The sequence below is a fragment of the Mixophyes fleayi genome, chromosome 2 (assembly GCF_038048845.1).
Source record: "Mixophyes fleayi isolate aMixFle1 chromosome 2, aMixFle1.hap1, whole genome shotgun sequence".
In the NCBI taxonomy this organism is placed as follows: Eukaryota; Metazoa; Chordata; class Amphibia; order Anura; family Limnodynastidae; genus Mixophyes; species Mixophyes fleayi.
Window position 1 is genome coordinate 231,738,145 of NC_134403.1, and position 12,343 is coordinate 231,750,487.

At 39.0% G+C, this 12,343-nt stretch overlaps 1 protein-coding gene across 1 annotated transcript in view; it reads left to right on the forward strand.

Moving 5' to 3' along the window:
• Nucleotides 1–12,343, forward strand: part of LOC142138731 (protein phosphatase 1 regulatory subunit 12B-like) — a 233,301-nt gene that overhangs the window by 97,895 nt on the left and 123,063 nt on the right. Inside the window, exon 3 of the mRNA XM_075195611.1 lies at nt 8,509–8,656. Coding sequence (XP_075051712.1) covers nt 8,509–8,656 — 148 coding nt within the window. The remainder of the gene's footprint in view (nt 1–8,508; nt 8,657–12,343) is intronic.

Sequence of the window (12,343 nt, forward strand, 5' to 3'; positions counted from 1 at the left end):
TTACTTCGAGTGGTTTCAGCAACTTGCAAAACACGGAAAAAATTCTCTGCTGCGCTGGACTAAAGTACATTCCCCCTAAATTCTATTCTTTTTGCAGCTGCTGCATTCTCCTACATGCTGTTGCAGAATCCTGAAAATGACCCTAAATTTTTCGGGACACAGACAGCATCTCCTGCATGTCATTTTCATTTTTTAAAAAGTTCTGTACCACCAAGTTGATTGTGTGAGCAAAACAGGGAATGTGATGGATTTCCCGTCCGCTGTAATGCTCTAACAATATTGGTGGTGTTATCAGAAATCGCATATCCTCAGGAGAGTCCAAGCAGGATAAGCCATGTTGCAATGACATCCCTTAGTTTTTTAAGCAGGTTGTCAGCGGTATTACCTCTGACCTGCGCCTTGTCTCGTGTCTGATAACCATCTCTCACTCCCGCCTTCTAGACTTCTCCCGTGCTGCTCCCCACTTATGGAATTCCCTACCAAACCACAGCCTTCAAATCTTTAGATGCTCTTTGAAAACCCATCTCTTTTTTAGAGGTAACCTTATCCTCAATAACACTATTCACACTAATGCACTCTCACAACTATCCCAATCTCCACTCTGAGCCACACTAGCTCCCCTTGTTTCAGCTGTGCCCTCTTCCTTTTAGAATGTAAGCTCTCTAATGAGTAGGGTCCTCCATACTCTTTGTTTTCATGTCTCCATTTATTTTGTCTGCCTTGTCTGTTCTTGTTTTACGTATGTACTGTTTTATGTATGTCCTTGTCTTCCCTACTGTACAGCGCTGTGGAGCACTGTGGTGCCTTACAATTCTACTATAATAATAATAATAATAGTATGCCACTTAGTGAAGCAGATGATACACAGAGTAGCCTACCTTTGAAAAATGTGACGTTTTTGGGTACATGCTGCTGCTGTTCCTACTTGTGAACGCGAATCACCAACTCAGTGGGCTGTCACAGTCATATAATCTTTAACGCAGATCTAATGCTAGCATAGTCGCCAAGGCGTCTGTGATCCGCTTTGTGACTGGGTGACAGCTTTCATACTTGCTAAGGATTGTTTAACAGTCAATTGTTTTAAACTACTAGTAGTCTCCTTCCCACCCCCAGCAGCAGGCGCAGCAGCAGTGGACCTAACGCTCAAGGATTCTTCTGAGGAATGCTGGATAGGGCAGGAGTCATCTCGCATTAGCAACTTGATGGAGGACTAACTCCGATTACTTATGAGGATATTGATGATAAAGGTGTTGGGGGTGTAGATTGCAGGTGCTGGGATCTAGCTGAGAGAAGGGAGGTAGTTGATGCTGGACTGCTTGTTGTTATTTTTTTAGCATAAGTTTCTGATTTTCCCAAGAGCTTTTCATGAACTTGCTTCAAATGGTGTAACATGGATGAGGATCCTAGATGGTTAAATTCCCTACCTCTACTGACTGCTTTACAATGCTACAAATGGCTAGACAACTGTTGTCAGAATTTGGGTAACAATAATTCCACACATAAGAGGTGGATTTTTTGGTCTTATGCCCAGGCATGACAATGGCTTTCTTTATCACTGGCAAGAACTGCTGCAGTCTTTGTTTGAAAGTGTATGAAAGTAATATTGTGACCTGTGAGGTGGTCAAAATTGACTGCAAATGACTTGAAATTAGTGTTATTGAGGTTAATAATAATGTAGGAACAAAAAAAGAGCAAAATTATGTGATTTTAGCATATTTGATAAATTTTTCTAAAAAATACAGATCCAAAACCAAAACACACGAGGGCGGTTTTGCCAAAACCAAAACACGGAGTTAATCCAGATCCAAAACCAAAACCAGAACACGGGGGTCAGTGAACATCTCTACTCAGAACATTCTCTGCTGATTTTTTGTATCGCGCCTCATAGAGGTATAAGGAAAAATCAGCAGAGAATTTACAGTAGTAACGGTAAAAATGCTCAGGCGTGGAACATCACAGCAAATTGAATCTCCCCTTTTAGAGTAGACAAGTCCATATAAGAAATGCTCTTTCTCCTGATAATTGCAATATCCTCACGTGGACGAGGATTCCATATTTGTTTCATTAGAATGTTTCTTTTTACTTAATGTGGGTCTCCGCTAAAGTTTAAACAAAAAGAAGTTAGGCACAAAACAATATTACTCTTTCGACGCATAATTAGTTACACTTAAGCAATCACTAGAATATTATGTACACACAGTAAATAAATGTCAGGCAGGTTCACCACATCATCTGTCCCTTACACCACTAGCTTAAGGAGTTACCGTCACCTGGCTGTCCAGACTTAACGACCAATGGATCTGCTGATGTATTTCACTGGAAGAGCCACCAGCCACCCTGCAGCTTCCAGCCATCAGTTCCCAGAATGAACATGACCTCTTCCCCTGGATTGACTCCTTATATCTAGGGTCAAATTTCCACAGTCTTTTCCCCTCCCTGAGCAAACCCCTGGGTCTCTCCTTGTTAAACATAGGTGAGTCCTGGTTAAGGAGGTTGGAGAGGGGAGTGGAGATAAGCTGTACTTCCACAGACACTCCCCTGCCAGATTGTAGACTAAACGTCTGGAGTAGTCTTGTGAGAACAATGGATACTTCCCCCTAACCAGTATCTTGCAACCTGATCCCTACCCATAACCCACCCGGCTTCACTTTAAGGACAATGAATAACAACCTCACTGCCACATCAACAATATACAATAAACAATATACATATTTACAATGAGGTACAATATCCCCTTATCCACATGTAATTAGACACTGCAGTTGTACTCTGTTCAGCTGGGGAACAAAAGCAAGGACTATAAAAAGTAGTTACTATAATCAACATTATGTGAGAAATGAGGGACAGGCTGGCTAAAGTGTTATCAAACTCGTTTCATCGCACACAGAAAACCCACCTGTCTGTCTAGCTATGAATAAAGTCCCCTTTTTATATGAAATGCTTACTGCTAATCTAAAACTGTCACCACCCAGAGATATTTTCAAACTAGCACATTGCGGTAGCTTTTAGGTTCTCTACTTAATGCAGAGAACCATTGCAATTTATATCCAACTGCAATTTAATTTTTAATCAATCAGCCGAATAATACCCAATATTTCAGTTATGTAGTGTTTATATTATTAACCAAGTCTCCCATATGTGGTCTCTCAGAGAGGCAGCGTATCTGTTATTATGGGGAGGAAATTCACATCTGTTTGTGAATCAATTGTTTCAAAAATAGCCAGAAAATTTGTATATAGGCTATAAATCTCCTCTCAAACATTACAGAATCGTAAGCATAAATATTACCTATATGTAAACATGAAACATCCCTATCAAATATAGATTATTTAGAGCAGGCCAATACTTTTGATATAGTAAGCTGATATCTAAACTCAACATATTTAATGTATCTATTTGTCCTCATTATTAATTATTATTATGTAAATGTACACATGACATCTTGAATATGAATTATGAACAATGTTGCTTTGCTGTACATTTTAGTATTTTAAATTATGAGAACTGGACTTATAATTATGACCACAACTCTGTCCCTTTTGAAGTGCCCATTTGGTGTCTGCTTATAGCCTTTATATTGACAGTGTTTTCTCAGTACAGTGACTAAGGCAGGGTACACACTACAGTGTTTTCAACCGATTATTGGGCCAATCAAACGATAAACAACTGTTCAGCCTGATATCACATTAGTGTATATGCTGCAACGATGAATGGACATCGTTCCAAAGCACATTGTGTCATTTCATTTGATTTTTAAACCAAACTAAAAATGTTGTTCAACGATGGAACGATGTTGTTCCCATTCTGCATTGTGTTTGTGTATACTCTCATGACCGGCAGTGTCCAAAAATCTCTATAGAGTGTGCAGAGTCACAATCTTTTCAGCCGATGGTTATGACAGATGAGGAGCACAGATCTGAAGGTAGATGCTGTAAAATGTGGTTAGTGCAGTGGTTACCAAACTGGGTGCCGCGGCTCCCTGGGGTGCCGCAGCAATCTCCATGGGGTGCAGCGGCAAGGGTCGGTGGTAAGCAAGGCAGAGGACTACTTGGTAATTGTTTTGGTTTAGAGGTGCCTTGAAAAAACTTTGGAGGCCATAAGGGTGTCTCGAACTGGGAAAGTTTGAAACCCACTGGGTTAGTGTGTACACATGCATCTGCATGCTGATTGGCTTTTTTATTTTTCTTTAACCGTTGGAAAAATTATTAAGGATATAGTAGTGGGAGAAATTTTGTATAGTCAGTACCCAGCCTAAATCAGTGGATCTCCAGATTTAACTCCCTGCTATGACACAGGAAATAATCTACAATAAGGAGTCTGGCTATGGCAAATGGTCAGTTGATATGTGAGCACAGCTAAATTATCCCCTTTTACTTCCTGCCCACAATGAGTTGATAAATGACACACAAAATATTTTAGATATATTAAATCACTGATTATGTTATGACTATGGCAGACATAGTAAAGTTATAAGATCTGGAAAAGATGTACATAGTTTATATTAAAAGTAAAAACTTTCAGAATTAAACTATTCTGTGACTGAATGAGTACAAAGTACCCATGTCTGAAAGTCTAGGTGGGTGAAGAGGACCCACGGTGGACTCCTTTTTATATTCCTTCAATATGTGTCACCATACCTCCTAACTGTGCCGATTTTGGTGAGAGTCTAGATTTGCAGATCTCAAAAGGGATGGCACTTACATGAAACTGGATGGTGTTTCTGGGTGGATCAATGTGGGGTTAGCGTCAGAGCTGGATTAAGGCTCTGGGGGGCCCGGGGCACTTTGGACAGGGGGGCCCCTAAAGTGTACTATGGCTATAATTTTAGACTAATACACAGACAATACTGTGTGCACTACTGTTAGGTGCAGGCAGCTCCCCCTTCATGAGCAGAGCAGAGTGAAGTGGGACATACCTCCCAACTGTCCCTGTAGTCGGGACAAAGTCCTGACTGAGTGGGTCAGTCCCCAGGACTGCCCCACCAGAATCAGGACAGTTGGCAGAATGTCCTGCTTTCTCCTACCTGTTCTTCCCGCTTTCAATACTTGTTGCTGCTGCTTGGGTCTGAAGCTCAGTTGTGCTTGTCTGGATCCTGAATGTTGGTTCTCTGTTTGGAAATAGAATAGGTACATGACATATAGAAATACCAGCAATGAGTGAACACAGTAGGCCTCCCTGCCTCTATGCAGTCCGACATTAAATCAAAACAATTCATGTTTTATTATTAGTGCCCCTTTCCTGTAACCAGCCCGACTGTAAAATAATTTTATTCATCTTTAATAAAAAAGACTTATTGCCCCCAAACAACCCCAACATTAAATTAATAATAATCACATTTATTAAATAAACCAATTTCCTACTATACATTAAATAACTTGCATTCACTTTTAAGAAATAGCAATCCTTTTTCCAAAACTCTGCCGCACATTTAATTAATAGCGCCCAAACCACTCCAACATTAAATTAATCATCCCACCCTACATTGATAAGTCTGCACCAACCCCACTATTAAATTAAATTGCCCCACCATCACCCCACACACAAAATGACACCCATTAATTAGCCACTACCTACCTCACACATTACATTGTCACAAGCCCCTTAAGGCCTCACACAGATTACATTGCCATAAGCCCCTTCTGCCCTCACACACATTACATTGCCACAAGCCCCTTCTGCCCTCACACACACTACATTGCCACAAGCCCCCTGCTGCCCTCACACACATTATACTGCCACAAGCCCCCTGCTGCCGTCACACACACTACATTGACACAAGCCCCCTGTGGCCTCACACACATTAAACAGACACAAGCCCCTGTGTCAACTCAGCAAAGGATAATCCAGAATTTAGGAAGGGATTGAGGTAACATATTAATTAGAAGTTTCCATTCCTTTCTGGGGGTTTTTCTTAAGGGAATTCCTTTGCAATGCAAAATCATCATCAATCATTTGTAGAGTCATTTGGTATAGTACCACATTTTTCAACTGAATAAGAGGGAAATTTTATTCTATTTTACAAGAAGTATAATATTATTATTTAACCATCCTGAAGATGTATATTCCATATCTGGTAAGTATGAACACATCATTTATTTTTTAAATATTTTGTAAATTAGTTAATCTTTATTGCCACTATTTTATAGTTTGCCACATGCATAGATAATATATGATAAAAGTCTGGTGCTTGTGTATTATGTTGCCTATGTTTATTTTTTAGATTTGTTTTAAATTGTTACAAACGCTTTTTTGATCTACGAGTGTTAATATTCATTTTAAAATGGATTTCCCTGAGTACTGCAATTCGTGTACCTTTTTTTTTTTTTTTTTTTTTAACAATTTAATGTAGAATAATGTGAGTAGAGAATCCTTCCCACCTCTTCATAAATGTCTGCTAAAAGACTAAAAAAAAAGTGTAAAATAAGATGCTGTTCCAAAATACAGTGAAGAGGTGCCAGTAAACATAGAAACTGTACTAAATAGACACAAGTTTCCACATGGTAAAACAAATACAGTTACTTCCTCATCGTTTTAGAGGTTGTCAACAAGTGTAAAGTCTGTAAATAAATAATTTGCAGAGAGCCCCCCCCCCCCTAATAGTGCAGTATATTAATAAATTGCAGCTATGCCCAAAAGAAAAAATGCACACCAGATGGAATACATATGTAAGCTTATCTCAAATGTCTTGTGGTCTGTAGATTTCCAGTGGATCTGTTTATCATAGGTAGCAAGCAGCTCAATAGATGCAGTTATACAGAACAGAAAAAGATAGCAGCAATATAGTGTAATAAAATCATCAAATGTAATAAAGTTTAACTAAATGCAGATATACAAAATCAGAAACAAAAAGGGTTATCTGCTGTATTTAATGTGGATTCCCAGGATTAACAGTCATTTTCCAATGATGGCAGCCACATATGAATGGTACTCGATCCAGATCTCTCTATACTGGTCCTTAGATGATATCCACTGTGTTTTTTCCTATCACTGGCACTTTTTAGCTAATACCATATGTCTACTAATTTCATATTTATCTACTTCACCTATTGCTGCTGTAAGTCTCCTTTAGGGTCTATGCTGTTTGAGGTAAGGGCTGCATTCCTAATGAGCTTTAATAGGTGCAATTAGTGCACCTTTTAGTTATCATTATTCATCTCCTGCTCGGTGGCACCAGTTTTGAAGTGGGGGGGAAGTAGAGAACAACAGTAGCACAGATTATTTCAGGAGATGCCTGTGATGACCTTGTGAGAGGCAGTGATATGCCCATTCATGTGATCAAGTGAGTACAGGTCTGCAAATGAGGGTAATAGTTAGTTATTTATTAAATCTACTAGAAGTCCCTGGTCATGAATGCAAATGTAAAATTTTGCATGTTTGAAATAATTTTTTTTTTTTATATTTTCCAAAGACGTTATTGGTTATTATCTATATTGCCCAACACTCCATGGCAAAAAATCAGGAACACAAATTCCCACACATTTGTTCAACTGAAGCCATGGCATGCTCTGCCCATATCATGAGCATATTTGCCAATACCATTATGTACTTTAAATTGGACATGTAAACATAAATCTGTGCTGTAATATCAGCTGGACCTGCAGACAAGCCCCCTGCTACCATCAGACACAAGCCCCTGTGTAAAAAAAAAAAACACACAAACACACACACACTCTCTCTCTCTCTCTCTTACCTTGCTCTCTGCTGCCTCAGTCCAAGCTGCTCAGACAGGAAGTGAAAAATGAGCACTTCCTGTCTGAGGTGCAATCTGCCACTGACCACCAATGATTCTGACCACCAATGATGTTTTGATTATCTGTCTAATTCACCCCCCCACCCCCGCTCACGGCACCCCCCCTCTCCCCCCCCCGGGGGGGTGAAACAGACAGTTAATCAAAACATGCAGCAGCTTCTCTCCTCCCAGGTGGCGGGGGGCCCTCAGAGAGAGGGGGGCCCGGGGCACGTGCCCCCTGTGCCCCCCCCCCCACCTCAATCCAGCTATGGTTTGCCTGCATCAGGGCTGGAGCTTATTTTGTCTTTACTTTTGCATGTTTAAATGTTGCGAGAAACGTGACTCTCATAGAGGTGTGAGCAAAAATAAACAAAGCCACATCATGCAAAGATCCCCCGGCACCAAACAAATTTAAACCATGCGTGTTTTCCTCATTAACAAGAAGTCGTAAAAGTGTTTGAAAATAATTGTACTAAAATGTAATATAATATGGAATACAAAGAATGCAATCCTACAGAAAGTTTAAGGCAACATTTCCCATTTATGTAGTAACCACTGCGTTCCGTGTCTTTTTTTCCCCTTAAAGCTATGTACATTTTTGAAGACATCCACTTGTGATAGCTAAGTATCTGAAGATGCAGTTTGCCTAGGTCCCTTTTGAATGTAGCAACTTTAAATGTTACAAATATACAATATTTAATGAATTATGCACATATGTAGGACTCTATAATTATTTTATCATCTATTTTTCAATCAGTTATATTTATTTTTTAATGTAGATTGGACTCTGGCGGATCCAGCCTTGTCTCGACAGACAGTAGCAGTGACCGTGCTGCTACTCGAGTGAGTGCCTACTCTCGACGGGAGAATCGTTTGGCATCATTTGGTAGTAAGAATGAGGAAGAAAATCCCAAAGATTTCAAAAAGGTCAGATATCACTGTATTTTACACTTGTATTCTCAAACTGAACTAATACAAATGGGTAGTAGATTTGATAACTTCTCGCTCTGTCACTTTTGTCTTTTTCCTTTGTCCAATCCATCTATAGCTCTTGTATTGCTTGTTTGTTTTAGTCCTTGTTTAGCTTTGCCTTCATTGTTCCTGGTCTTCTGCATTCTTGCATGTCTGCCTTTGGTTTTGCTTATTTTTTTTGTCAGTATGTATGCTTATCTGGCTTTTTTGTTAGTTTATCTGTGGTCCTACCCTGTTATTCAAGTATATGTCTGGTTGTATCAGAGTATGCAAGGACTCCCCCTGAAGAGAGAATAGGATGCTGTAGGACTGCATTTTTGGAATTGGTCTGGGTCTAAATATTCATTTTTACAGAGAGTATCACTATGGAAAAATTGTTTAGTTCAATTTTATTGTAGAAATGTAATGACATTTGCTTAATTGACACCTTGAGACGTACTAATGCACCTATATTGACATTTATTATATGTCCTGTCATGCGTTGCAACTATGTGGTCAAACTGTAAATCTCATTTCCTTGTCATGATGATTTGACTATAGGGTATGGCTAGTCTTACCTGGGTGTGTTTGTATACTTGTCACGATTTGAGTAGCTTTTTTAATGATCCCTTGCCTCTGTCTATAATGATCTACCTCAAAAGTGACAGAGGATAGTGGAGGCAACACTCAGGCTGAATATCAGTAGCAATAAGACACTGGAGAGATGATAAAATTGAAGGATATATTGCTTGATGACATAACAGGTATATATGCTGATGGTATAATAGCAATGGAAGAATATATATAACATGGAAAGCACACACGGAAATGGAATACAAACAGAATGCAATTCACCAAAAATACTTTAGTTTGTTAGTAACTCTGAGCAACTGTTATGGGATGAAATAGCAAATAGTCCAGACATGAAGATGGTATATTCCACATAGCAGGTGGTCACTGGTATCACGATAATTCTTGGACAATATATATCAATCCCAATATGATCAAATAGAGCAGAGAGCCCTTAAATAGTCCGTTAATTAGAAGTAATAGAAAAGCAAAGAATCCCAGCCGCGTGCCGCCCCGTAAGGCTAATATCCTCCAGCAACAATCAAACACAGAGATATCTTAATATATAGCAAAGTTCACAAGAAGAAGTTCAATAGTAGTAAACTTAATAGCAAGCTCGCTATGGAACACAGTCACAGTAGAATAGCGAGCAGAATCACAGGAGAGTCTTTAACGGGAGCCAGCTTGAACATACAGCACAGGTGCATAGAATCAACTTGAATATGCAGCGATCAACTCACGGAAGATGTTTCCAATCTGTAATTTGACAGCAGTAAAGTTCCACGGACCACAGAGGACTACAGGTACCAGGTGCATAGATGTAAAAGCAAAACAGACATCCATGATAGTAGATTCGACATAGTAGAACTACATTTACCAGATGCAAAGATGTCATAAGCGGATGTCCAGCTAGCAGGTAACAGCAGCAGCAAACTCTGGGCACAGCGTAGAACTACAGGTACCAAGTGCAACGATGAATTAGGTAAATCCAGCCGGCAGGTCACAGCAACAATAGACTCAGGAGGCCCAAACAGAGGAACATGTAATGGTAACCAGGAGCCAGGCAATCTGAGTAACATGAAGAATAGGCAATGACCCACAGGTCATGGGTAGTATAAATAGTACTCAGGACCAATGAGAATCAGGGAGGAGGTCCTGATCACACAACCAGCAGCACCTGTATGAAAGTAGTGTCTCTGAGTGGGAACAAGTCCAAAACATAGTTCATAGGGAAAAAAGTCACAATGCCGGCACCTATCTACGGGACCGGCGCATGACAATACTGCTTTTATGTTTATGATTTTTGCATCAATCCTGACCTTTGACAAAATTTCATCTATTTACTATTTTATTCATCTATTTGACATCACAGGTACATAGAATATAGGTATCTTGCCATTGGATGTTCTGCAGGATTTATAACATTTGTGTCGTATCTTTTATGTAAATTACTGTTGAAACTTGTCAATATAATGAGAGAGGTTGGCTCTCATTATATTTACAAGTTTCTACAGGAAGTCGTCTCAATACAAAAGAGTTATATAAAATATACAACACAAATGTTACAAATCCTGCAGAACATCCAATGGCAAGAGTTCTATATTCTGTGTACCTGTGACATCAAATCCCAATATATTTGTATAAACCATGCCGATGGATGTAGTGATACTTACCAGATGTTGTGTCAAAATTCAGATCTTAGAAACCAACAGATTCAATTTATTATGGATAGTATTGAGTTTATACTAACCTATAATTATTTCTGGCATGAAGGGTCATTCTATCGCTAAGAGAAATGAACTGCAATGGGAACTCTATTCGCTCCTAGCTACGTGAACCTTTTCATTTCGCAATGGGAAGAAGACACAATCTGGTCTAATGAAGAGTACAAGAACCAACTCATATGTTGGCATAGGTTTATAGATGACATATTTTTCATTTGGAATGGGGAACAATCAACATTAGACAATTTCCTAAGGTGAATAAATAGGAATGAGGTCAGCTTGGAGTTTACAGCCAATACAAGTAAAATAATAATCCAATTTTTAGATTTAGAAGTGTACATAAAAGAAGGAAATATCATGACACGTACATTTGTGAAACCAGTTGACTGTAACAATTACCTACCTGCCAGCAGCCAGTGATAATCGCTTCCGCGACGACAAAAAAATCCAACAACGAGAAGACCTACAAGAAAACAACGATTTAATGAAAAAACTACATAAATATTGACATACTTACCTCCAAAACGACTCTGGAGATATCCGATGGAGGCAGAAGGATGACAGGAACTCCTTCCGACTGGCCAGCTCTCCGGCACCACTGTCTGAAGTCAGTGCGACCTGAATGAATTAAAATTTATAGCGACAATGTCGGAACAACGCAGGTTAACTGCTTAAACAGTTAACTTGCCTATATAAATATGCCTATATAAAATATATATATATAAAATATATATATAAAAAACATATTTATCTATGGGATTTTTTTTATCATAGGAATCAGATTCCGTATTTTTACATATATATATATATATATATATATATATATATATATATATATATACTATATTTTTTTTAAACTTATCTCTATGCACTTTATCGATGTGTGGATCATATACAACAAGTGAAGATAAACTAATTGTAATAACAAAGAAGACTCAGATTTTACATCTTTGCTATTTTTTTAATTTTGTCAATAAAGTTATTCAATTTTAAAGATATAAATGCAGCTACAGGGATCGCATCAATATCCTTGATAAAGTCCGTATGGACGAAACGCGGACAAATACCAACATTACAGAGAGCACCATATGTATTTTGGCCCCTACAGGCATCCCTAACAATCGGAACTTGTTGTGTTCCATCTGCGCTCCAAAAGCCGTCGCGGCAGAGGGAGGGCAGTGGCAGAAATCAAACTTCACGGGACCTTCATCAATTGGACGCACTTGGAAAGAAGTAATCCTAAATGCTGTCTGGAACAGCGTGACAGGGAAAGAGTAGGGTAAGACCCATCAAATCTGAAGGTGCCGATCACAAACGTACTAACTTTACCAAAAGAGTATAAACATGATTTATACAGCATTCGTCTATT